Here is a 27,172-nt window from a genome sequence, read left to right on the forward strand (position 1 = left end):
AAATTTGGTGTAATTCATTTCGTTCTATTTCTATTATTACGTTCGTGCATAATTCAATAAAATAACACTTTCCGGATAACCTAAAATAAACGCAGTTAAATAAATGAGATATCGCTGCAATTAACACATTCCAGCAGAAGACTGCAAAAAGATTAAAATTAAAGTTGAAGTTAAAGCTAAACTTCAAGTTAAAAGTTAAGGTTAGAAAACAGAGAGATTATTCCAATGCAGTTGGTATAAAGACTTTAGAACATAGAATTGCCTTGGTGAATGTTACTCTGATTGAAGTTAAAGCTAAACTTCAAGTTAAAAGTTAAAATTAGAAAATAGAAGAATTATTTCAATGCAATTGGTATAAAGACTTTAGAACATAGAATTGCCTTGGTGAATGTTACTCTGATTGAAGTTAAAGCTAAACTTCAAGTTAAAAGTTAAAATTAGAAAATAGAAGAATTATTTCAATGCAATTGGTATAAAGACTTTAGAACATAGAATTGCCTTGGTGAATGTTACTCTGATTCATTTAATTCTGTTTTTTAATTACATTGAGAAGAATTTCTATGCCTACAATGGAATCCATTATGATTTATTTTTCCTTCCAATCTCTGAGAAAGATGCAACACACTAACTTTTTGGACAACCTAATATTGAGATCATCTGTGAAAAAGAAAATAATAAATATGCAACAAGATGATCTACAGAGGGTTAGCAATATTTGTTGCAAAACAAACAGGTAAAAAATTGCTATAGCAAAAATTTCATACAGATTCTCTCTTACATTGTCAACATTATCCCTTTCACAGTGTCTGTCTTTCAGGATGCAGATTCAAAACCATCGACCAAACCATCAAATATGGTGCTATAAGTTCCACATTTTACACGTCACCATACGCAACACGATTATTCATATTGTTATTCATGTAATTTGTTATTTGTATTATTTATATAATATCAATTATTATTCATATTTCTATGAAAAGTTTAAAACATATATTCTTCGCATATGATTGTCCATAAATTCTCTATAAGCAAATAGAATGAAAAAGAATCATTTCTATTAAACTCTTCATTTTATTGCAGTGTGAAAGAATTAATTTCAAGAATTCGCAACGCGCTATAGATCTACATAAACATGGAGCAGCAAGAGTTCTCGAAGCTTCCTTAAAAGATGTCCTGAAAGTTGGAAAACTTGGGAAAGTCGATCGAAGGATGACAGAACGGTAAGAATCTGGAAAAGGGAGGAAGAACGAGAAGATAGTCGGAGGAAGACGAGAAAGGGGATGGAAGATGGACGGGACGAGGGTGACTATGACGCGAGACGTCAACCGAGCTGACGGGGTAGCTTTTCCCGCGCGATACCAACCGGCGACGACGAGGACGGAGGGAAAGTCAGAATAACTTGGTAAACTTTAACCTCCAGAGTATAAAAGTGGGATGCCTTCTTTTCTATCTGCTCGCGAGGATCTTGGTATCTGGCCTCCACGTTTACGGCTCGCTTCGATCTCCCCATTGCCTCGTCGATAAAAACGCGTCATATCCGTGACCGCTTCTTGCGTTCGACCTCGAGTCCTCGCAAACAATCGGTTCCTCCGCGTCTACCAAAACGTGAAAGCTACTCTTTCCTGCTTCATCTCCATTGATATCGAATCGCTCTTCGTTAAGAGAGATTGCCAGGGAATTGTTGTTCTTGCTTGTTTAAAAAAATCTATCCACCGTTTCAAAATGATTAGCAACATCTTGCTTACGTGTTTTTAATGATTGCAAAACAATATCTATAGATTCCAGCTTAAATATGTTGTCTTCTTTAACCATACATGGGCACAGTGGGATTATTCTTCTCTTCATACTATAATAGAAATTTGCAAATCAACATTTATATTCTCAGAGCTATAATCACCATAATCATGCTCCCAATGTATCCAAATCATCCATCTATTCTATTGGGTTGACAACTAAGTGATTGCGGATTTTGTCATTAAGAGGTATTGACAATCAGTTGCCAAGTTAATAAATAGAAGAAATCAATAGAAGAGATGGCCTGGCTAAATTTCTTCGCTATTTATTCATCCTCCAAGTACTATACTTTGCATATTGTATATATTTTGGCATACATTTTGGTATATATTTTGCATCTTTAAATGTTTCATAAGTGCATCTCTTGCTTATTCTTCATCCTTTTACACTTCTCAAACTTGTCTCACTCAAATACAACACTTTAATTTCCTCCTAACAAAATATTTTCAAATGGAGTATCAAGAGGTGCAATTACCTTATTTAAATATTTATTAGCTTGGCAACTACGTGATTGCGGATTTTTCAATACCATCTAATAACAAAATCCGCAATCACTTAGTTGCCAAGTTAATAAATAGAAGAAATCAATAGAAGAGATGGCTTGGCTAGATTTCTTTGCTATTTATTCATCCTCCAATGGGTACTATACTTTGCATATTGTATATATTTTGGCATATTATATGCAGTCTTTGCATCCCTGCATCTTTAAACGTTTCATAAGTGCATCTCTTGCTTATCCTTCATCCTTTTACACTTCTCAAACTTGTCTCACTCAAATGCAACACTTTAATTGCCCCCTAACAAAATATTTTCAAATGGAGTACCAAGAGGTGCAATTACCTTATTTAAATATTTATTAGCTTGGCAACTAAGTGGTTGCGGATTTGTCAAATACCACCTAATGACAAAGCCCGCAATCACTTAGTTGCCAAGGCAATAAAACTATCTCGCTATTCGAACCATCCATTCAACCACTCGCCATACTAATCTCCATTTCTATTCTTAGTTCCCCGAATTACAATCTCAATCACGAGCATAATTCCAGTGCACGAAATATCCCGGGCATATTCTAGGGAGCAACGAAGCACCGTGTAACTTGTCCAGGCGATAGAACGAGAGGGTGGAACAGGAAGAGGGGGATGAAGAGTTTGGCGTTAGAATACGACCAGATAGCAGAGAAGGAGCGCGTGCATAGGTATAGAGAAACGGGTGTATAAGGCGACGAAGCCGCGGCACAGCGAAGGAGAACAGGAAGGAGGATGAAGAGGGTGGCGAAGAGAGAAAGAGAGAGACACGAGGGTTGGTCGAGCACTGGCAGGGCTGAGCTTTCCCAACCCTTAGCAACGCTCTCGCGACGCGCTATCCTGCGGATAACATCAGCAGCTTCAGGCCAGGAAATGAAAATCGCGCCGACACTGTTTAATTTAGATAAAAGCATATGTTACACGACGAGCCGCACAGAAAGGGGCTGAGTGGTTGCTCTGACCAGGCGCATCTTTCCACGAGGTGCTTTGTGGCTTACCGTGAACAGAATTCTTTTGCACTGCTGTTAGGATCATTCCTGGAATTTCGGTGCTGCTGTGTGTTATGAACGTATTGTAAAATACATTATACAAGAATGAATTACTTGTCACGTGTTATCGACTGATTAGTTGTTAAATGACAAATAATTGATCAGCATGTAATCAATCGTCGATATTCAGCAATGAAATTGTATTAAAATATGAAGAGAAAAAGTTTTGGAAGAATTTCTGGTAAAAATTCTTGTAAAGCAAACTTTAAACAATAATATATTGTACATAAACTTTATATTTATATAAAGGTTATTTATATAAATTTATATAAATTATATAAACAATAATATATTGTACATAACCTTTACCAATGATAAATCCATTCAATGAATTGAATCCAATGAAGATGATCTGTTAAATTTATTCATTTTTACAGATATTTATAAACGCTCGTTTGCAACACATTCATAACGAAACCCACGTCTTACTACTGTTTATTGTACTATTCACATTACTTCTGATAATCCCTGTCTATAGCCCTCCATAAATCTCCATAAATCAAATGTTCTTCTTGACATCATACAATAGCCAGTTGGACAGCAACGGTCAAATATGTAATAAAGATAAGACTATAGCAGGTATAAATTTAAATCCTTCAGGATAACGCACCGGCCACGGAGTGTTGGGCGAGTACCTGCTAAGGATTAGGCGAGAGGCGACGTCCGTCTGCAACCACTGCAAGGAAGAGGAGGACACGGCGTAACACACGCTGGAGTTCTGTCCGGCGTGGGCGGAACCACGACGCGTCCTACGGCTCGAAATCGGCGAGAGCTTAGCCCCCGAAGCGGTCGTCGCGGCCATGCTCAGAGGGCGCCAGGAGTTCGCCGCCGTCCGCACCTATTGCGAGCAGGTTATGCTGGCGAAGGAGCGGGCGGAAAGAAACCGGGAGCGAGCTCGCGATCCGTCCAGGACATCGCAGCGCCCGAGGAACACAACGCGCCGCAGGGGCGCGACGCCGCCACCGACGCCGCCGCGGCCACCGTAGGAGCGCGAAAGAACCAGGAAGAGGCGTCAGGGGACGGGGTCCCCAGGATGACGCAGCAGGAGCGTCCAGCGGTCCAAGAAGAGCAGGACGCCTCCCTTCGACAGAAAGGAGAGATAGACGCCCGGGGGTAACCGGTAGTAATTCGGGAGAGATCCCGGGTGCATCTCGACTCAGGCGTCAGGACAGGCCACCGTGGAGGTTTTAGCCGGTACGAATCCGGCACTATCCAGCGCCCTCTCCGGAGGGCGCGGGGCGCCTATGAAGGTTTCCTCCACGAAATAAAAAAAAAAAAAAGCTATAAATTTAGATGAAAAATTCACCATTTAACATAAATGTAATATAACTGTAACAGGTGATACTATTATTAGAATGTCATAGTCCATAGCAATGAAATTAAGCTCTTTTGGATTTGCCTGTTCTTAAAAACCAGAAATCCGAGGAAAGTGGCAGAATTGGACTGAGACAGATGGTAATTCGGTTGTAATTACTTTTCTATACCAGAGATAATCCTTTGATGACCCCTATTCCGCGGCGGCTCATACCACGCGAGCATTCTTCGTATCCCGGTTTCCCCATTTTCGTCGCCCCGACTAGCCCCGGCTGAAAGCAATCCACCGTCAGACCCTGTCAAACTTCTAGATTACATTATACAAAAGCAGAGGCACGACTCGTCGATCTGGAAATCCGACCGCCGGGAATATTCGCCGTCATTTGGGAGCAACCCTCTGGCCGAAATTGCCGCTGATTTAATATTTATCGAGGGACGTATTTACCCGGAATTTTATTGTTTTTCAATTGCCAAATAAGTAACTGTTTACAGCGATAATCGAGAGCAATGGAATTCACCTAATTTTTCAATATTTTTCTTCCTGTAATTTGACATCCGTATTTCCGTATTACGTTGTCCGAACAGTGTCTTTCTTTCACGGGTACGTTTTTTACAACGATGTACCTTTATACAAACATGAAACCTAATCGGTCAAACGTTGTGTTTATTTTGTTAGAACTATTGAGATATTTATAGTCTTATATGCTAGGCTAGGTTAGCTGCGTAGTAGCGATACTTGTATGTGAATATCAGTGTGTGGAAGTATATATATCCGCGACATCTCGGAGAGACAAAGGAATGTAAACTGTTCAGTTAACGGTCTGGTATGGAAGAAGATATGACGCGTGCCAGTGTGTATCGATGAATATCTTTGAAGTCGTTTATCAAATAAATACATAACTATTCTAATATAAATTCTAAGTATAAATATAGTGTTCCTATACCATTATTCCGGCTATTAAGATGCAAAATTCTCCAAAATGAATCATACGTAATTCGATGAAATAATATAAAACGAAAAATATCGTGCGTCCATTATTTCCTTATAAAACGAACGAAACTTTCTGCACTACCTAATATTCGAAGAGTAGTAAGACTAAAAGTATTTTTTTTTTTTTATGGAAATTATATTATTTAGATTCTAGAAGATTTCGTTATGAATTTTCAAGTCTTTATAAGAATATATATTAAAGTATTTTAAGTACGTTACATTGTGTAATAGTAAGTAACATCGTGCTATCGATACAACCAGTGCATTTTTAGTTTTCGTGTGTTTCAAGAAATCCCATCGGGCAATTGAACAAAAGAATTGGCGGAGAAGAATCGTTAGAATAATCATCGCTGTTCGCATTTCTGATGACGACAATGTGCAAATCCAGGGGTGAGACAGGTAAATACAGACGTATATTAGCATCGAATTAGTATTTAGTATAGTATTTAGAATAGTTTAAACAGATTAGAGATCCTTTCCATCTTTTGCGAACTTGTTCTTTACAACAAGTCTGTGAAATGTCGCGGTGTTTATCTCAAAAGAACAAAATGGATCGTACGTAGTTGTGATAAAATAATATAAAACAAAAATCCTTGTGCGTCTATTATTTGCTCATAAGACGGAAGAAACTTCTCGAGTAACCTAATAATTTGATTCCTAACATTTGCATAAAAGCAATTGGAATAAAGAAAATTATATGAAAAATATATAACGCAAGGAGAAACGTAAACCTGCGTCACTGTCGTACGAAAAATCTATCAAGTTCCTGTGAATGTATCGTTGAAAATCTGTCTAACTGATATGCAAAATTACAAATTAGTCATTTGAATTATATTACTGTTAATGAAATTATATCGCAATTGAGGGGAGAAGTGATACGAGACTGAGAGACTATTCATTCATGATAATAACGTTTTCTGATTGTTCAAAATTATGAAATATTATACACATGCAAGCTTATATGACGTCAGTCGTACGTTCCATGGAAAGAAACGTGTTTCTAGCATCATCAGTGCAGCATCAGTAAAAGGTTATCGAGGTTGTAAAGGTTGTCTGGAATAGTTGGTATCGGTACATCTTCCATGTCATATTTCACGAATACCTGTGCACAATTATCTAATGGAAACCAAGCTTGATAAGCATCAGTCATATAATTATCAACTTTAACGTACTTTTCGTCTTACTTCTCATTAGGCACTAGCAAAATGAAACGTACAAGCGGTGCACTTGATCTTTTGAGCATCCATCGATAGCTTAAGTATCTTGCGATAAGTATTTCGCAAGCATAAACGTAGTATCGACGAAGAAATACCTTGCAGGAATATTTTCCAATAGGATATGAAAGTTAACAAAATATATTCGATCTTTATGCAGACCCGGTATATGAATATGTTAGCAAAACAGGCATAATATTGCCTAAAGTTAGGTCAAATTTCATAAACATAAGCATAGTATCGAAGAAGAAATATCTTGCAGGAATATTTTCCAATAGGATATGAAAGTTAACAAAATATATTCGATTTTTATGCAGACCCGGTATATGAATACGTCAGCAAAACAGGCATAATATTGCCTAAAGTTAGGTCAAATTTCATAAACATAAATGTAGTATCCAGGAAGAAATAGCTTGCAGGAATATTTTTCAACATAATATGAAAGTTAACAAAATATATTCGATTTTTATGCAGACACGGTATATGAATATGTCAGCAAAACAGGCATAATATTTCCTAAAGTTAGGTTAAATTTCGTAAACATAAACGTAGCATCGGCGAAGAAATATCTTGCAGGAATATTTTCCAATAGGATATGAAAGTTAACAAAATATATTCGATTTTTATGCAGACCCGGTATATGAATACGTCAGCAAAACAGGCATAATATTTCCTAAAGTTAGGTCAAATTTCATAAACATAAATGTAGTATCGAAGAAGAAATATCTTGCAGGAATATTTTCCAATAGGATATGAAAGTTAACAAAATATATTCGATCTTTATGCAGACCCGGTATATGAATATGTTAGCAAAACAGGCATAATATTGCCTAAAGTTAGGTCAAATTTCATAAACATAAATGTAGTATCGAAGAAGAAATATCTTGCAGGAATATTTTTCAACACGATATGAAAGTTAACAAAATATATTCGATCTTTATGCAGACCCGGTATATGAATATGTTAGCAAAACAGGCATAATATTGCCTAAAGTTAGGTCAAATTTCATAAACATAAACGTAGCATCGGCGAAGAAATATCTTGCAGGAATATTTTCCAATAGGATATGAAAGTTAACAAAATATATTCGATTTTTATGCAGACCCGGTATATGAATATGTTAGCAAAACAGGCATAATATTGCCTAAAGTTAGGTCAAATTTCATAAACATAAATGTAGTATCCAGGAAGAAATAGCTTGTAGGAATATTTTTCAACGCGATATGAAAATTAACAAAATATATTCGATTTTTATGCAGACACGGTATATGAATACGTCAGCAAAACAGGCATAATATTGCCTAAAGTTAGGTCAAATTTCATAAACATAAATGTAGCATCGGCGAAGAAATATCTTGCAGGAATATTTTCCAATAGGATATGAAAGTTAACAAAATATATTCGATTTTTATGCAGACCCGGTATATGAATACGTCAGCAAAACAGGCATAATATTGCCTAAAGTTAGGTCAAATTTCATAAACATAAATGTAGTATCGGCGAAGAAATATCTTGCAGGAATATTTTTCAACATAATATGAAAGTTAACAAAATATATTCGATTTTTATGCAGACACGGTATATGAATATGTCAGCAAAACAGGCATAATATTTCCTAAAGTTAGGTTAAATTTCGTAAACATAAGCATAGTATCGAAGAAGAAATACCTTGCAGGAATATTTTTCAACATAATATGAAGGTTGGTATTAAGAAATGATTAATCTCAGATTTGTATTCGGGTCATTTACCTGCTACCGTATTATTTTTCTTCGATGCAAGTGTACCGACCTTTGTGGGATTATCTACCTGCACGCCAATATGACTTCTAAAACTCGATTACTTTTAATACCTCAATTGCGTCCAACATACCACTACTTGCGAAAGACTATTTTAAAATAATATTTTCGCAAGATTTATGGCAATTAAACAGCAGATACCTTTGTATCTGTAAGAAAAATTTGAAAATGCAAAAATCTACGGATCGTAGGAAATATGCAAAAATATATAAAATATATAAAAATATAAATATAAAATATAAAAAAAAATAAAAAATATATAAAATATATAGTATCTCGCGAATAAAGCAAATTTCCACGTTGGTGTTAATTTTTGAATTATGTTCAGAAAAGCATAAATTTGCATAGAACTCGGCAATTTACTAATTGCCTAAAATCAACCGACATTTTCGTTTACCTTGCAAAGTAAAAAAATATCCAAGTCGAACACTGAGGAATCTTCGGGCGACGATCGATCGATCGATCGATGGATCAGAAACTCGACGCTAGGCTGCGCACGGGACAGAAGTGCGCCAATATTAGCCTACATTTCACCGTAAATCGAGGCTGGCGTAATCGCAGACCGATCGACACGAAGGATTTTCCGTGCTAATCTGCGCCGCGGAGGGGAAGTTAAAACGCCATAAATTACCGGGACGGTCTACGACGACTGCCATGGCAGACAAGTGCGATCCAACGAGGGATTAGAGCGTCGTCTTGATAAGGCGTTTACGTCCTTCGTGACTCTTACGTGGAACGACAACGACGACGAGCCTTTAACGTCCTCAACGAAAAGCCTTTCGACTTTTCCAGTCGCGTTTACTCCATCCTCCGATTCGTCGATGCAACTGAATAGAAAATTCTACTGTTTCACATTAACCAACATTGTGTAAAATCCGATTACGTTCCCTCCGAAGGGCTAGCTTTCTTTAATGTGAGGATTGGGTGCCCATTGCATTTGGTTTTACATATTGCGACTTATCTACAAAGATAGGAGGTTTATGAAAGGGATTTGAGGAAATCGGATGAAAAATGACGAAAGCATTGTTTTAGCTATGCCTGTCTTGTTAATATATTTATAACTTGAAAATAATTTCAAAGTCATACATTCAGTTTTGCATGTCAATATCTATTCCTTATATTATGTTTTACATTTTAAAATTTGTCCAGTAGGACATTTGGTAAAGTATTATAGCTTAGTGGTATAATAATATAACATGTGTATGGCTACCCCCCATAGGATACCATCTTCGAATTTGATTGATTTATTTCTTTAGTGTGATGAATGTTTGTATGTTAGGTTATGTCCTTTGTGAGATCTGTTGGCTGTTTCCTTCTTAATCTTCTATATTATGTATACGATGTTTTAAACGACACCAAGACTTAGCGTTAGTAACTTTTCAAAATCTTCAGTAGCAATAGAAATAATTGAACACTTTGAAATCACACGGCAAAGTAATAATACATTGATGATACAAGACAATATTTCTCCCTAATGGACCATTTATCTTATTAATGGTCTCGGGTGACCATCGTGACGCCTTTGTAACAGTTCATAGCGACATATCGTAAAAAGGCTTCGTTTATTTCAGCAAACAATTCGCATTCGCATTCGCAGGTGATGAAATGAACGTTTAGAAGCTAATATTACAATGACGTTCTCGACCATATACATCCAGACATTTAACCTTCCGAGAAACTTCAATTGTTTCGAAAATTCTTTATCTTCGAGTTACCGAAATAATTTTCATTTCATCGTCAGAAAAGGACTGGAAATCAGCGGAAAAAGAAGTGCAATTAACTTCTTGATGAGATGCATCGACAAATCTCGAATTAATCGTAATTAATTTCTCGATCTATAGTGTAAATTTTACGAACTGTCAAAATTAGCAAAATAAGTGGTTATTTATGGGGCAGTGGGTTTCTAGGTTTCTAGGGATTTAACCTATTCCTTTATTATACCCATCTTACCCATGTTCAACGTTCCGGATCGCTGCACAAGCAATTTAAAAACTAAATAGAAAATATTCCTTAGGACAAGAGATCCTGAGAAAACAAACCTGACAAATCTGATTAGAGAAACTCTAAGAAAAAGGTCTGGAATATTTAGCAGGAAGCAGGCGTTAATAGCTCTTTTCACTATCACACCGAGCAATGCTAAAGAAATTTCATATGTTTCCAAATATAACTAAATATAGGTTTTTTTAGAATAATACGAATAAAAAGCGAAAATATAGAATAAAAATTTTTTTTTTTTCATTTTTCCATCGAGGCAACGATCTACAGTGAGATCCGTTCTAACGAGACGCGATGAAGTGCAGGCGTACCGACCGACAATTCAAAGTCGATTTTCTCGAAAACGAAGCCTCGAACGAAAAATTTGTATTCTATATTTTCGACTTCTTTTTTCGCCTAGAATCACCCCCTTTCCGCTTGTACCGCCAGTTACCAACCACCCTGTATATTGCATAATATATAACATACTATATACATAATTTATAATATGTTATAATATAAAATATATATTCTTGCATAAATATGTATATGTACGTTTACATATTATGTGCATTCTCTGTAATTTGTCCCAAACCTGAAAATATTCTATGAATGCATAAAAATTTGCAGTGTATTCATTATAAAAAAAAAAAAAGAAAAATACAGGACTATAGATTTTTCTATAGAAAAAGTCGGTCTAGACTCTAAGAATGGAATCAATGAAAGAAACAGTGGCGAACTGTGGTTTTTCCATTGAGTCCACCCTTTCAACCCCCTGTGAACAGAACACGATATTCTTTTTCCTTCAAGCTACGATTTTTGTCCGTAGAACGGTTCAACATGGAGAAAGAGAGCGTTCGTCCGTCGGTGAGATGGAAGAATGGATGGTGGCAGTGGCCAAGGGGGTGGTATAGAAAGAGAGGGTGCGTAAGTTGGAAAACGCCTGACGAAAGCCTGCAGACAGCAGTAGAAGAATGACCGATTCCGTTAGAAGGGAAACCCAGGAAGAAGGAAGAAAATAGAAAAGGGGGGGGGGGGTACAGTTGTAAAGAAACGGGAATGTTGTATGTTACCGGGCAAGGGGAATGGCCGAGGAATAACGCTGATCATCAGTTTCTCTCTTTGGTGTATGGGAAATTGGGCATTGTTTCTGCTGAGATTTATTCCCAGTTTTCATGAAATAGAAATAAATCAGAATTCCTAATTATTTGACGCATGTGACAATCGGTTGACGCTCGATGTAAATGTATAAAATTTGTTTTTCGACGATTTGTTTTTAATTGGGAAAATGTAAGATAATAGAGAAATTGGAAAAATGTGATTTCCATAGGAAAATAATAAATGTAGATATTTGAATCGGTAGATTATCATGGATGCAAAAATTACACATTGTATATTCTGTATTGAAAATTTAAAGAAAATCATTTTAAATTTTCATAAAGCCGCGCGATATTTAAATTTTATTTAAATGTGGTAACGTGCAATATTCAAGTCATATTATTTGACATTTTTATGAACGTGAATTACAGAATATTTGAACGTAACTATATACAAAAAATCCCTTCGTTGAATTGTATTTATGAATCGGTTTTACAGCCTGATCAATGTTTACGTACAACGCAATACCCGGGGTACGATTTTGTTCAAAATTCCGCATTATTCGGCTCGTGATTTGTCTAATCTTGGAGACTGGATTGAAAAAGTTGATAGAAAAATCGTTTAAAATTGTTGTGAGATGAGAGAAACATTATTTAAAAAATCACACGAAGTCCTGGAAAATGAAGTAAATACGAAAACAACGTCAAATTTTTCTACAGAATTTATTTATAAAAATAGTTTTCGAAGAACACAATATTTATTGAAAAAAAAAACAATTGAATCGAATGGACGAGAAATGATACGAGATACAAAAAAGAAATTCAAGATTCAGTGCAAGATGAAAAGTAACTAAAATTGTGCCAAGAGCGTGCAAGTTTATGAACTATTATCCGAAAACACGCAGTAACAGGAAGATTAATAGAAAGTTTCGAGCAAGTTCTAATCTGGGAAACCCTAAGCGATGGTCATCTTGCCCCCTCAGGCCCCGATTGCAGTAGATTGAGTCATCGACGACACCCCCACCCCTCCAGAGGGAGAAAAAGATTTTACTGTCTTAGGAAATCGATGTTTCTAATTGGTCGGGCCCAAAGGATTAGGTTGGGCCGGGGACAGCCATAAAATCTATAAATTGGCAAGGAATGCTACGTCTATACTCAGTAGTCTCTGAAACGAGTAACTAGTCGGTGCGTAACTAGTCAGGTGAATATTTCAAGTGAACTAAGTGGGAAAATAGTTGTCGTTGTGAAGACATCAGCAAAGCTAGGAAGATGAACAATTATACATCTCGGAATAACATGACCGCCAACAACTCACCTCCGTCATCGACGAGCATCGAATCTTCGCCCAATTCGCCCATATCCAACTGCACTAACGATATCAACGCTAGGTATATATACCAGAACGTTTTGACTACAGACTACAACGAGCGAATCTTGCGGATGATGAACCCAGCCCAGATGAGGCCCAGCAATACGACGTGGATGAATCAAGAACAGAGGGAATACTTGCAGCAGACACAGGCAAGAATGCAGCAGATACGGCCAACAATGCAGCAGATATGGCCAACAACGCAGCAGATACGCCCAAGAACGCAGCAGATACACCCAAGAACGCAGCAGAGACAAGCAACAATGCAGCAGAGACAAGCAACAATGCAGCAGAGACAAGCAACAATGCAGCAGATGCAGCCAACAAGGCAGAAGATACAAGCAACAATGCAACAGATGCAAGCAACGATGCAGCAGATGCAGCCAACAAGGCAGCAGTTACAAGCAATAATGCATCAGATGCAGCCAACAATGCAGCAGACACAGGCAACAATGCATCAGATGCAGCCAACAACGCAGCAGACACAGGCAACAATACATCAGATGCAGCCAGCAAGGCAGCAGATACACGAAACAATGCATCAGATGCAGCCAACAAGGCAGCAGATACAGGCAGCAATGCATCAGATGCAGCAAACAACGCAGCAGGAACAGGCAGCAATGCATCAGATGCAGCCAACAACGCAGCAGGAACAGGCAATAATGCATCAGGTGCAGCCAACAACGCAGCAGGAACAGGCAATAATGCATCAGATGCAGCCAACAACGCAGCAGGCACAGGCAATAATGCATCAGATGCAGCCAACAACGCAGCAGGCACAGGCAACAATGTATGAGATGCAGCCAACAACGCAGCAGGCACAGGCAACAATGTATGAGATGCAGCCAACAACGCAGCAGGCACAGGCAACAATGTATGAGATGCAGCCAACAACGCAGCAGACAGAGGCAACAACGCAACACGAGCAGATTGCTAATGTAGCAGGAACGTCTTCATCATCGGTACAAGGTATTTATCTTGATATTTATTTATTTTTATGGAATTTAGTTTCCTTCGAATGGTTGAGTGACGTTTAGTTGATCCTTGAAATTTTTCTGATTTAAAAGAATTATTTTTACTTCGTATTCTTATAAATTCAAATTAATTCTTTACAATTCTTTACGAAACAGAAGAGTGTAGTATAGGTTTTCGTTTAGATCAACGAGTTAAGAAGAGTGAATAATTCTTATACTGAATTGTTAAAAATATTTGGAGAATTTTTATCTGATAGAAAATTTGATTAAACGCTTATCCATCTTGTATATAATATACAATATTTAGATTTTTAGATCTTACGTTTCTTAAAATATTATAATATCCACATATATGAGGTTTATTAAAAATTGTCCACTTTTATTTTAAAAATCTTGTTCGCTTTAAATATTTATATATCTACTAGTGCTCATTCAAAGAATCATTTAAAATAGTACACTTTCTTTGTTTATAGATAGAAAGTAGCAGTAAAATATTATAATATCCACATATATGAGGTTTATTAAAAATTGTTCACTTCTATCTTAAAAATCTTGTTCGCTTTAAATTTTTATATACCTACTAGTGCTCATTCAAAGAATCATTTAAAATAGTACACTTTCTTTGTTTATAGATAGAAAGTAGCAGTAAAATATTATAATATCCACATATATGAGGTTTATTAAAAATTGTCCACTTTTATTTTAAAAATCTTGTCCGCTTTAAATATTTATATATCTACTAGTGCTCATTCAAAGAATCATTTAAAATAGTACACTTTCTTTATTTGTAGATTGAAAGTAGGTAAAATATTATAATATCCACATATATGAGGTTTATTAAAAATTGTCCACTTTTATTTTAAAAATCTTGTCCGCTTTAAATATTTATATATCTACTAGTGCTCATTCAAAGAATCATTTAAAATAGTACACTTTCTTTATTTGTAGATTGAAAGTAGATAAAATATTACAATATCCACATACATGAGGTTTATTAAAAATTGTCCACTTTTATTTTAAAAATCTTGTCCACTTTAAATATTTATATATCTACTAGTGCTCATTCAAAGAATCATTTAAAATAGTACACTTTCTTTATTCGTTGATTAAAAGTAGGTAAAATTAGCGCAGGTTTAAAATTAGCCGATTACAAAGGGAAAGAAAACACGCGAACGTTTTTATTTGATAGGTAAAATTACACAGCAACGTTAAACAAGAATGTCCGTCGCCGTCACAGATTCTACAGCAAATAGACGTTCCTGTAGACATTATTGAATCAAGTTTGATTAACGAGCTGCCCATTTAGGAGACTTTAGTCTCGAGGGATTATAAAACGGCGCTCTCGTCCCGCTTGCTCGTCGATGCTCTACATAGGTTTACATAAAACAGAGTCACCAGATGATGGACTGCTATCCTTGGGTCAGTGGTGACACGTTTATTGGTTGCGAAAATACACCTTAATTATCTCGATATCGTAGTTTTCTGCTTCATTCGACATTCTTCATTTCGACAAATTTTTATTTCACAAATCTCTTCTCTCCTTAAGAAAATTTGTCCAGTCGTATTTAAATCGGAGGATGACTGTTTCTTCGAATATTTCCTCATTGTTTCCAAGTTTAATGAATTTTCACGAAATTAGCTTATCAACGAGGTCGATAGACAGATAACGTGCTTATCATTTTCGTCACTAGTTCGATCAGAATGTGAAAATCCGGCGTCCAGTTCCAATGATAACGTTTCCTCGAATGTCACTCGAACGTCTCTTCCCCTCGGGGCAACGATATGCCCAGAAATACCTAAAGAACGCGCAGTTCGCATCGCATGTCGCAATAGGCTGTTGACGTATCGATAGTCGAAGATAAAATATTGAAACGTGCACACGCGTTTGATTCTATACAAATTTCTATCCATCGTTTTCGATCAGTTTAGTGTTACACAGGAAAATGAGAAACTCTATTTCTTTTCTTTCGTTGAAGTCTCCGATAGAGCGTTCGACTCTTCTACAGGCACAGAAAGCGTTACCCGGGTCCACATAATTTTCAAACAAACTTCAATTCAATCGTGAGAAACAACCAAGAATTCGAACAGTAAAAAGAAAAAAAAGAGAAAGAATTTTTTTTTTTAATTATTATCTATTAAAATTACAATCAATTGTCGCTTTGGGAATTTTCAGTAATATAGAGAAAGAATGAAAGAGAAAATCATAAATATACTATATCTATAATAACTATGAATTAAACGGAAGACGATAATTTTTGGAATAGTTTCAATTTCATGGCGCATTTTTCGTCGATTATTTCTGTTTTTCACGGCTCCCCCGGCAGAGTCAGGTTGCGTCAAACAACGTCGTTTATCAATCATCGATCGACAAATTGTCGCGTGCGAGCCTCGCGACCTCGACGACTAGGCGGTTCTCTTTGTTTCATCTGTGTCATTGACGAATCGTATTTGCTTGTAAATTCACGCCAGGACCATTTAATCCAATAACACGGCTTCAGTGTTGAGCCTTTGAGTCGCACAGCGGGAACATAGCCACCTCGTGAGCTGACGAGTTTCCCACTGAGCGACCCTTGACACCTTCTCCATTCGCATTCTTCAGACGATTCCTGTTTCTATATGGAAATTATATTTCTATCCTGTCGAAATTACACAATTCAAAGAATCTTATGTGAACAATTCGTAAAAACCACAAGTTCTTTGCTAAAAAGATAATTATAAATTATAAAACTTTCACTTAAAAATTATATTTCCACCGTGTTATAATCGCAAATGTATATTGCATGTGTTATGTCCCGAGGCTTACTAACCGGCCGTGTTTCTAACCTTCTCTCTTGGTACTATACTGTTGTAGACAGATCGTCTTACATGCCTGGCGAGATATACACAAAACAGCGATAAACACATAGTTGTCGTCAAGCAGCGAGTTTTAGAAAACATCGATTCGCCTTCGTTCCGTTAGTTTACCTACGCAAAAAAAGTGGCGTACGTGATCATAGGCGCGAACTGTTGCGAGACTCGAGCGTGGTGGGGATCGTCTCCTAGAGAAACAAAACATAAAATCGAAGGGCAGTCAGTATGATTTGAGGATTCAAACCGAGTGCGTCGAAAGTTTCAGGGAAATAAAATCTAGGTTGCTTAGTCAAACGAATAGGTCGAGAAATATGATAAAGTCGAGTGGAATTATAAAATAAACTAGTTATATCATGGTTAAATCATTTGCAACGTGTTAATTATAATTTTAAAATTATTAAAAGTAGACGCGTATATTAACCCTGTTAATTCAGTGTTACGGTCATTTGAACTACCTTTGTTATCCTAATCGAAATGGGGGAACGACTGATTCGCGGCGTCGACTATCAGAATCATAGCCTCTCGTTGACGCGTTTCCTCGCGTTTGCGTTTCTCCGCGAACCGTCGTAACACATGTTGAATGTGTAGGTATAATTCTTAAAAAGAATAGTCGGTTTGAAAGAAAAATTTCTTCTGAAAGAAATAGTAAACTTATTTTTATAAATTCTAAGCTATTTCCAGGCGGAAATTATATTTTTATCATATAGCAATTAGAAATATAAAATCTTCTAAATCTGGACAATTTTACTGTAATATCGTAAAGTAGTTTGAACTAGAGGTCGGTTGAAATTAGAAAAAACCGTGTACGTCGTCTTTCTGTGGTTCGTTTACATTTAAGAACACCTATGTGACTAAAATCACCTAGTTCTTACAGTGATGTGAGAAAAACAATAGACAACGTTAGAGGTCGGTTTCGTGTTTCAAGGGGGGGATGACCGAGAGGTTAGAGTATGCGAGTCGAAAAGTATGTGCGTTGCGAGAGTCAGAGTTGATCGAGACATCGAAGAGTTGAGATTTAAAGTTTATTGAGTCCAAGAATACAGTTTTAGGTACATATTCACAATAAACGGTGAATTTTTGTAATGGTATGTTAGGCAAAGGTACCGATACGCGGCGGTACGACGTAGCCATGCTGTATTATGTGTCGGCGCTTTACATTTTTCGTTGTATAATACAATTTTTGGGTTTAAGCCACTGGGGAGCTTTTTTATGTATTTTTTTTTTTTTTCTGTTCTGAAAACTTGGTCGCAAAACAGGATGCTTCGGAGACATCGAAGAGTAGAGTCGAGAGAATTGATCGAGTTGCTAGAGAGAGAGAGAGAGAGAGAGATAGATAGAGAGAGTGTGTTAGATTCGTTGTGACGAGAGTTGCCAAATAACTGTAAAGTTATTTGAGATAGATACGAGTATCGGATTTAGTTTCAGTTAAACGAACATCGTTTTCTGTCCAATTAACACCTGTATATTCAATTCAATATTAATAAATTGCAAGTAATCGGGAAAAATTGATATCTTTATTTTCCACGATATTACATTACTATGAATTTCTATTCTTATAAATTCCGAAAACTCTAATTTTCCTAACTATAATTTTTAATACATCTTCTCGGACATATTCATTAAATAAAAGATACATTTTTAATTTCAGGAGCGGAAAAGAAATCTAAGCGCACGCGAACAGCATACACCAGTGCGCAATTAGTTGAGCTGGAGAAAGAATTTAACCGTACTCGTTACCTGTGTCGCCCACGACGTATTGAATTGGCTGCAGCACTTTCTTTGACGGAGAGACAAATCAAAATCTGGTTCCAAAATCGGAGGATGAAATATAAGAAGGACCAGATTTTGACCTCCGAAAAAGTTAATGCTGCAAATCTGAAAGCATCCACTTCGTATGAAAATACTGACGTCGCATCGAGCGCCAATTGGAATGTCGAAAACGTAGCGATGAATAATATGGCGCACACGTACCTGGGTAACGCCGCAATCAGTACACAACCACAACCACAACCACAACCACAAACACAAACGCAACCACAAACACAAACGCAACCACAAACACAAACGCAACCACAAACACAAACGCAACCACAAACAGAAACAGGCATGTTCAATTGTCCCCAGTATGGCAACCAACAGATGCACGCTCCTGAGAATGCGGCTTACTACGTTGATCCAGGACCGTCAACACAACATCATTTTACGAATCCATATTTACATCCAACATACAATCATACGATGTACAATGCACAACCACAATACGAAAGCCAAATGCCATATCCACAGGCAGAAAGTGCAGATTATACACAACGAAGTTCGCATATAGATTCAGAGGAGAACACGTATGAGAATCATCACAATTTGGATAACAACGTTCAAGAGCAACCGACGGCAACGCAAGACGTGAACGACCATACACACGCTAACGCGTGTGATGTACCAAATTCTGAAGAAGAGAATTCAACATTGCAGGAAGCGATTCGGAGCAGCCTGTTGGATCTTCAAGATTTAATAGATATGTGAATTACGTAAATATGTATAAAAATTTGCAACGACTTTCGGTTCTTGTAAATTTAGTAAATTTCTGAATTTAATGTACATAAACATATACATAAATTTACATAAACAGGTAGAAAAATTTGTAAATATGTAATTAATTATAAATTATAATTAAATAAATATGTAAGCATTAATTTCGAAAACAGTTACTATTATATAACCTTTTTAACTTGTCAAAATTCTAATAATATATTAGGTTGACCGACAGGTCAGGTGTTTCTAATTTGCTTACAGAGATCCAGATTGAAAGGATCGAATGTTTCTAGTGTAAATGTAAGATAGTGCATAGAAACTCGCCACAGAATTCGGTCACGACTTTTATTAAATAGGTAGTTGATGATTGAATGCTTGCGATAATTACACGGTACGGTACAATGCACGCTTACGTCATAAATAGGTGAAAATAACGGAGATAGTGATAAATACAGTTTACAGTTAAGCAACTACGCGCTTTTGATTTTATCTTAGTAGCCATACCGACTTTTAAGTAAGGGTAGACGTTAATTATTTCATAAGTAAAACTTCCTTTTACCGGGCTGCCTGGCACGGCGACTCCGGCGACGAGGCGCGGTGTGACAATGGCCACACACCGCTCCATCAAGCGGCGGTATTAGGCGCGCGGGGGGGGGCGGTGTATCGCTCACACTGGTTCCCGGGCCCCTTTCGATCGCAACCGGGGAAAAAAAAATATTTTATGGATTTATATCTTCGATAAGAATTTTATACCTAAGTGGATACAAAAACATTGAAAAATTATATTTTCAGAAAGAATTGTTCCAAGGTGTGTGTCCGTAATCTCGAAAAATTTAAATCTTTATAGTTAATCTTCTTCTTTAAGTAAAGTACAATTTCATTTTCCATTTGCTACCCAAAGAATGTTGAAGAATTAAACGTTCTCTAAGAAGTTCTGCGTTCTAAAAAAAGTAAAAGCGTTCTGTGGGACACTAGTCAATTTCCTTTGCAATCAACAGCTAGAATTGCAAATTTTAGGTTATAGCGTATGGAATGACCAATTTTTAGAAATTCATACTTCATTGAAGATCAGAAATTAATAGAAAGCGGGTGTATATATATATATATATATATATATATATATATATATATATATATATATACTAAAAAATTAAAGGTCAACGTAGCATGGAAATTTGAAATTTTGGAAAGGTCATTATACTTCTTGTTTCTAATCTTTCCTTATTTTTAACACTTTGACTGCCACGCTGGTTTCGCTGAGGACGCCACGGGGGAATTTTTATTATTCAAAGCATGTAATGGTAGAATAATAATAAATTGATGATGTAAGACAACATTCTCCCACAATGAACCATTTATCTTGTTGGTGGTCACGGGTGACCACCGTGGCGTCTTGGTAACAGTTGATAGCGACACATCATAACAAGGCTTCGTTTCTTTCAACAAACCATTCGCATTCGTTGTTTCGTCGTAAGCAAAACGTGCAGAATATATTGTTGAACACGTAGAGATATTAGTAAACAGTATTTGCTCGTTCTATATATAACAGTAAGGTATGTTCACACTTCTAACCTCAATTATATGATTATAAAGCAGCATTCGCAATTATTTTCTAAGGTGTGTTTATAATAATATTCGTAGATTGTTGACAATTGGTAGAGTATTGACAAACACAGTGCACAGTTAGATGCAAGATTTGTTCCCATTTTTTTTTTATTGATGTTCTAATAAAAACATTTAATTGTTCAATGGGGCACTTTTTATTTCTTCTATTTATAGGTTATCTTCTATTTACAACAAGGCTTAGTTATTTCAACAAACCATTCGCATTCGTTGTTTCGTCGCAAGCAAAACGTGCAGAATATATTGTCGAAACGTGTAGACGATATTAGTAAACAGTATTTGCTTATTCTATGTATAACGGTAAGGTATGTTGACACTTCTAACCTCAATTATATGATTATAAAGCAGCATTCGCAATTATTTTCTAAGGTGTGTTTATAATAATATTCGTAGATTATCCCTCAAAAATATGGACGCAAACACAGTGCACAGTTAGATGCAAAATTTCTTCTCCTTTCCTTTTTATTGATGTTCTAATAAAAACGTTTAATTGTTCAATCAGTGGCAGTCAAAGTGTTAATTAAATATATATATATATTTGATATTGCAGAACATTGAACGTAGATCTTACGATACAAAAAATTATGAAGCGAAAGTGAATCGATAAAATAAACTTGCAATCCGAGTGTTGGAACAAACTCGTCTACCGTGAGAATCATTTACATAGCGAATTGATTTTGTGGAAGGCTGCTTTCAACAAATTCCACCTAGGAAGTCGAGAGCTCAGCCAACACGTCAATCGGCGTCGATCGACAAGAGGAGGCCGAGCGTCCGGCAGAAAGAAAAAGCAATTTCTTGGCGCGCTAATGTCGTCGAAAATGAATTTTTCACGCGGATACGGAAGTTGGCCGACGCTCCACGTTCCTCGCGTGTACACTTGCTCCGTAACGTCGCGCGTACATACACGAGGACGCACGAGCACGTGCACCAACACGACCGTCTGCATAGCCGTGCAAGACTTGCCACGTCACCGGCACTCGGATCCGCGTCTATCTGTCAGTTTCCAGTCTCAAACAAGATGGATGGCTGGCGAATGGAAATCATGGTTGAAACCCAACCCCACACCTTTGCATCCTTCCATCGGGTGGAAAGGGAGACGAAGAAAGAGAGAGAATGCGCGAGGGAGGGCGCCCCACCATTCTGTTTGAGGCCACCCTTATACCGAGAGAGCCACCACCCTCGCGTTATTCCGCGCTTCGATCTCGTATCATCCCCTTTCGCGTCTTTTGTGCTTTAAAATACAAATACGCCGGAGAAAAGAGATCGCACGCAACCTCCTTTTTTCCCTCTTCGATTTAATATCTGTCGGATCGCGTACTTTTTTCATGGCGACATTTTTAAGTTTTTAGAACAGCCGCTGGAGGATTTTGCACGATGAAATTTTCGACTCGGGTTAGGCTAAGATTAGATCGTTAATGCGTTTCCGGGTTCAGCAATAAGTTGATATAGATATAGAAAATTGTTATAAAAAAAGAATGGGAAAATACATATCTTTTCATAGAAGGTAATATGTGTTTATGAAGAGATAAAACAACAATTTCTGTTTTGTATTATTTTATTGAGTTAGGTATGATCCATTTCGTCATATTTCTATTATTAATTCAATAAATTAATATAAGACAAAAAACATTGTGCGTCTGTTATTTCCTTATAAAACGGAAGAAACTTTTCGGACAACCTAATAGTTCGTGCCGAATGGTAGATCCTCTTTTTTGATTTGTAAAGTAGAAAATATGAGATTCACAGTCGAAGCGTGGTATGGTCCGCGCTGAATTGATCGGAATCTGCTACCATCGTGGAAAATGACGCTATTCATACCATACATTATGTATGATTAGCATGTAGTCTTCAGGTTTTTAGATTTCAAGATAGCAATAGGAAAGTATTAGGTTGTCCGAAAAGTTTCTTTCGTTTCATAAGGTGATAATAAATAAACAACAATTCCCGTTTTGTTATTATATTATTTTACTAAAGTAGATATGATCCATTTCATTTTATTTCTATTATGTTTGTATGTATGTATACAAAAAACATTGTGCGTCTATTATTTCCTTGTAAAACGAAAGAAACTTTTCGGATAACCTAATAGCAATGGAAGGCTGCACAGGCACTGTCATGGAGAGTTAGTTAAAACAGTTTTCTTACCAAATATTGCGTATTTGCAAATACCAACATTATTCTAACACGATCTTAAAGGTAAATTCTCCTTTCATAAAAAACAAGGTTTCAATATCATCCGCATTTTCCGCTTCTTTCTCGAAGATATGTCAAACTTGATAAAACTGATCAAACGTTTTTATTTACGTCGATAAAGGCACTGTTGAAGCGAACAGAGATCTGAGAAGGGGAACAGTAGGAAGTGGTTAGGGTATTTATTTTCTCGGAAGCTCTCTTAGGGAATTTCGATTCGAGATTCACAGAAACAGTCGGTACAAGTTGTGCGTGGACTCGCGTGAACGTGCATTCTGCCAATAAATACAATGGACCACGGGATGGCTGTGGATCTACAGCGGGATCTATAAGCATTTGAATCTGAATCGGACGTTTCTTACCGCCTTTACTCGCGAATACGATTTCGAAAGATTCCTACCGTGATCCAAGATGAATAATGGATGGATAATATTAAGAGAGGGCCGACTCTTACTTGTATAAATGGTATATAATACAAGCACTTTTTTCCCGAGGGTTCCCTTCTTTTTTCTAAGAACTTTCCAAAAGGAGGATCGAACTGTTTGCGGTGAAATCGATGAATTGTACGACGACTTGTGTATTTTTGGATAAATGCGGAATTGCTTCTTGTTATTTGCTATTCCTGAAAACATTCTTAACACTAGTGATAACAAATAGTCACTAGACTATAGTACAAAATTTGTACTAAAGAGATCGCAATAAAAGGTACATATAATAATTTATTATATATTGAATCTAATTATAGTATTTGTATATTAAATAGACAATCGTCTACCCATATACTACACAAAAAATCATAGAAAATTTCAAAAGGTACTTAGATAAATACTATAAATACTATACTATATATATATGTTATATTGTATTTTTTACTTTAATTATGTATTTCGATAAATATATATCCAGTAATATATATAAGTCCAGTATATCTCTCAGAAAAATACATAATTAAAGTAAAAAATATAATATATGTAATATATATACATCCAGTAAAAATACATAATTCCAGCAGCGCTTACACCTAATAAAGGAACCATGTAATGCAAAATATTCGACCACCCTACAAGGCAACCGCAGAAAACAGCGGCTTGGGTTAACAGTCTACGATATAACCCTTCCAACGGATTCTTAAACCGCCGGCTGGCGAGCCATAAAGGCTAAACATTAGGAATCGCGAAAAATTTATCGAGCACGCGCGCGTGCACGGGGGCCCGGGGATCCGTTGGGGCGAGGCACGACTTTTCCTTCGGCTAAACTGTAGAAAAATTGAAATGGGCGAGGCGAAAGAATGAATAAAGATCAGGGAAACGCGAGTTTGGTGGTGAGAGGGTTAAAGGGGTGGCGGAAGTGGATTGCAGGCACGTAAACCGGCAACTCGGTTGCCCTGGAAGTGGCTAGGAGGGACGAGGCTGTGCACGCGAATGATATTAGGTAGAAACGCATGAACTTTGATATATTTCTGGAGGTGGAGGCCGGCTGTGGGGATGGAATCCACCGTACTAGCGGAAAAGCAGGCCGTACGACGCCATTCCACGGTAAGATTCTTCGCACGAGCGCTTTTCTGCAACGTGATATCGATTTCTATCGATCTGATTTTTAAAATCGACATATCTTTATGCGATGCTGAATAATCCCTAGGAGGACAATTTTTAAATGATATCTGATGGACTTAATTTCCGGTAGAAAATATCTAAGAGAAAATAAAGTGGAAACGGAGGAATAAAAGTTTATAATTTTAGGTTAGATAACCATGAATATATACGAAATATATAAGAACATATAAAATATTTTTTAGTATTAGGTTATCCGGAAAGTGTCTTTCTTTTACAGACACGTCTTTTATAACGATGTATCTTTATAGAAATATGAAACATAATCTGTCGAATTTTGTGATCTTTCTTTTGATAGAACTATTGAGATATGTATAATTTTCTGCGCTAGACTAGGTTAGCTGCGTAGTAGCGATACTTGTATGTGAATATCAGTGTGTGGAAGTATGTGTGTGCGTGGCGTCTCGAAAACAAAGAAATGTAAACTGTTCAGTAACAGTCTGGTATCGAAAAAGGTATGACGCGTGCCAGTGTGTATCGACGAATATCTTTGAAATCGTTTATCAAATAAATATATATAACTACTCTAATATGAATTCTAATTGTAAATTTAATGTTCCTATACCATTATTTCGGCTATTAAGATCCAAAACTCTCAACAAATATAAAACAAAAATTGTTGCTCATCTATCACCTTATGAAAGGAACGAAACTTTCCGGATAACCTAATACTATTGAAACAATGAATATAACATAACACAAGTGAAAAGTATTTTTTTTTTTAATGGAAATTATATTATTTAGATTCTAGGAGATTTCGTTATGAATTTTCAAGTCTTTATAAGAAATATACTAAAGTATTTTAAGTATGTTACACCACGTCATTGCGATTGTGTACAAACAATAAGTAACATCGTGCTACCAATGCAACCGGTGCATTTTTAGTTTTCGTGTGTTTCAAGAAATCCTATCGGACAATTGAACGAAATGGCGGAGAAGAATCGTTAGAATAATCATCGCTGCTCAAAGTAAAGGCATTTCCCGTGAAGACAATGTGCAAATCCGGGAGTGAGACAGGTAAATACACACGTATTTTATTACAGGTAAATACACATCATCGAACGTATTAGTATTTAGAATAGTTTACACAGGTTAGAGATCCTTTTCCATCGGACTCTTCGTTTGCTTTGATGTATTAGGTTGCCCAGAAAGTGTCTTTCTTTCGCAAACGTGTTTCATACAACAGTGCACCTTCGTACAAACGTGAAACCAAGTCTGTGAAACGTCGCGTTCTCAACGAAACACAATGGATCGTACGTAATTCGATGAAATAATATAAAACAAAAATCCTTGTGCGTTTATTATTTCTCATAAAACGAAAGAAACTTTCCGGACAACCTAATAGAAATCAATTTTTCCCCAAGTTAAATTCCATTAAATGCGTTCATAAAAATATGCAGTTGGATAAAAACCATGAGATTAATTAGTTTGTTAAAAACAGATAAAAATATGAGAAATGGGAAAACTCTAGAATACTTGCTTCTTTACAATATAATACGATTATTTAGAAATCACAGTGTATATTGAAGGATAACTGAAATATAGCGAGAATCGTTTTTTGAAGATCCTTAAACACGGTTCAAAGCAGAATTGCCGAGGCAGAAGAATCAACGGGAGGAAGTTTTCATCGACGAAGGGAAACGGAAGGAAATGTGGCTGTTAGTTGTTCCGGCCGAAGCGGGATGCATCGAAGAGTGGCAACGGTGCGAGAATTGGGGAAGAACGAGAAGTAAGAAGAACAGGCAACCCAAAGGGAGAAGGACGAAAAAACAGAGATAAAGAGAGAGAGAGAGAGAAAGAGAGAGATGGCGTAGAGAAGCCAGCGGAAGGCGGAAAACAAGGGAAAATAAAGCAGCGGAAGAATCGCGTCGCAGGAAAAAGAATGAGGGCGCTGTCAGCTGGTGGAAATTATTCTGATTATGCTAATTCCGGTTCTGTTCCACTCCTTTACCCAGCCGTCCCCCAGACCCATTGCCTCCCTGCTGCTGTCTGCGCCATCTTTCATGGCTGATATTTATAATATAGGGGTGCTCGAGCAGTTTCAAACTCTTTTTGGCCCCCGAGCTCGCAACCCCCCTCCCCACCCTCGACCATCATTTGGCCCTCCATCGAGAACCACCCCACGGCACGCTCCACTGTCTTCGGGCTTTTCGATAAATTTATTCATATTCCAAGGAAAATTTCGTCGCTAGTCTCGAGAGAACTCGGTCAACTAGAGCCTGTGGTCCCGCGGCACTCGAGCTTAGCCGCGATTTACCTTTGAGAATCTA

At 36.9% G+C, this 27,172-nt stretch overlaps 1 protein-coding gene and 1 long non-coding RNA gene across 3 annotated transcripts; both read left to right on the plus strand.

The window, feature by feature from the left end:
- The first annotated feature begins 508 nt into the window (after nucleotides 1-508).
- Nucleotides 509-1,208, plus strand: LOC143304004 (uncharacterized). Its single transcript, XR_013060683.1, has 3 exons — nucleotides 509-733; nucleotides 818-920; nucleotides 1,081-1,208. It is a non-coding gene; the product is annotated as an uncharacterized LOC143304004 (long non-coding RNA).
- Nucleotides 1,209-5,474: 4,266 nt separating this feature from the next.
- LOC117160357 (uncharacterized) lies at nucleotides 5,475-19,594 on the plus strand. Of its 2 annotated transcripts, XM_076626279.1 has the most exons (4): nucleotides 5,475-5,532; nucleotides 5,962-6,071; nucleotides 11,487-14,092; nucleotides 18,596-19,594. In XM_076626279.1, the coding sequence occupies exons 3-4, from the start codon at nucleotides 13,024-13,026 to the stop codon at nucleotides 19,468-19,470; spliced, it is 1,944 nt and encodes a 647-aa protein (XP_076482394.1). In that variant the 5' UTR covers nucleotides 5,475-5,532; nucleotides 5,962-6,071; nucleotides 11,487-13,023; the 3' UTR covers nucleotides 19,471-19,594. The 2 variants fall into 2 exon arrangements, with proteins under 2 accessions (XP_076482394.1, XP_033196945.2); XM_033341054.2 differs by lacking the exon at nucleotides 5,475-5,532 and having other exon boundaries at nucleotides 5,557-6,071.
- Nucleotides 19,595-27,172: the final 7,578 nt, after the last annotated feature.

This window comes from Bombus vancouverensis, chromosome 18 (assembly GCF_051014615.1).
Source record: "Bombus vancouverensis nearcticus chromosome 18, iyBomVanc1_principal, whole genome shotgun sequence".
Lineage (NCBI taxonomy): Eukaryota > Metazoa > Arthropoda > Insecta > Hymenoptera > Apidae > Bombus > Bombus vancouverensis.

Bases quoted from the DNA above. Each gene is read 5' to 3' on its own strand.
- LOC117160357 (XM_076626279.1), top strand. From the start codon at position 13,024: ATGAACAATTATACATCTCGGAATAACATGACCGCCAACAACTCACCT. The intron at 14,093-18,595 runs GTATTTATCTTG...TTTTAATTTCAG, and splicing joins GTCTTCATCATCGGTACAAG to GAGCGGAAAAGAAATCTAAG.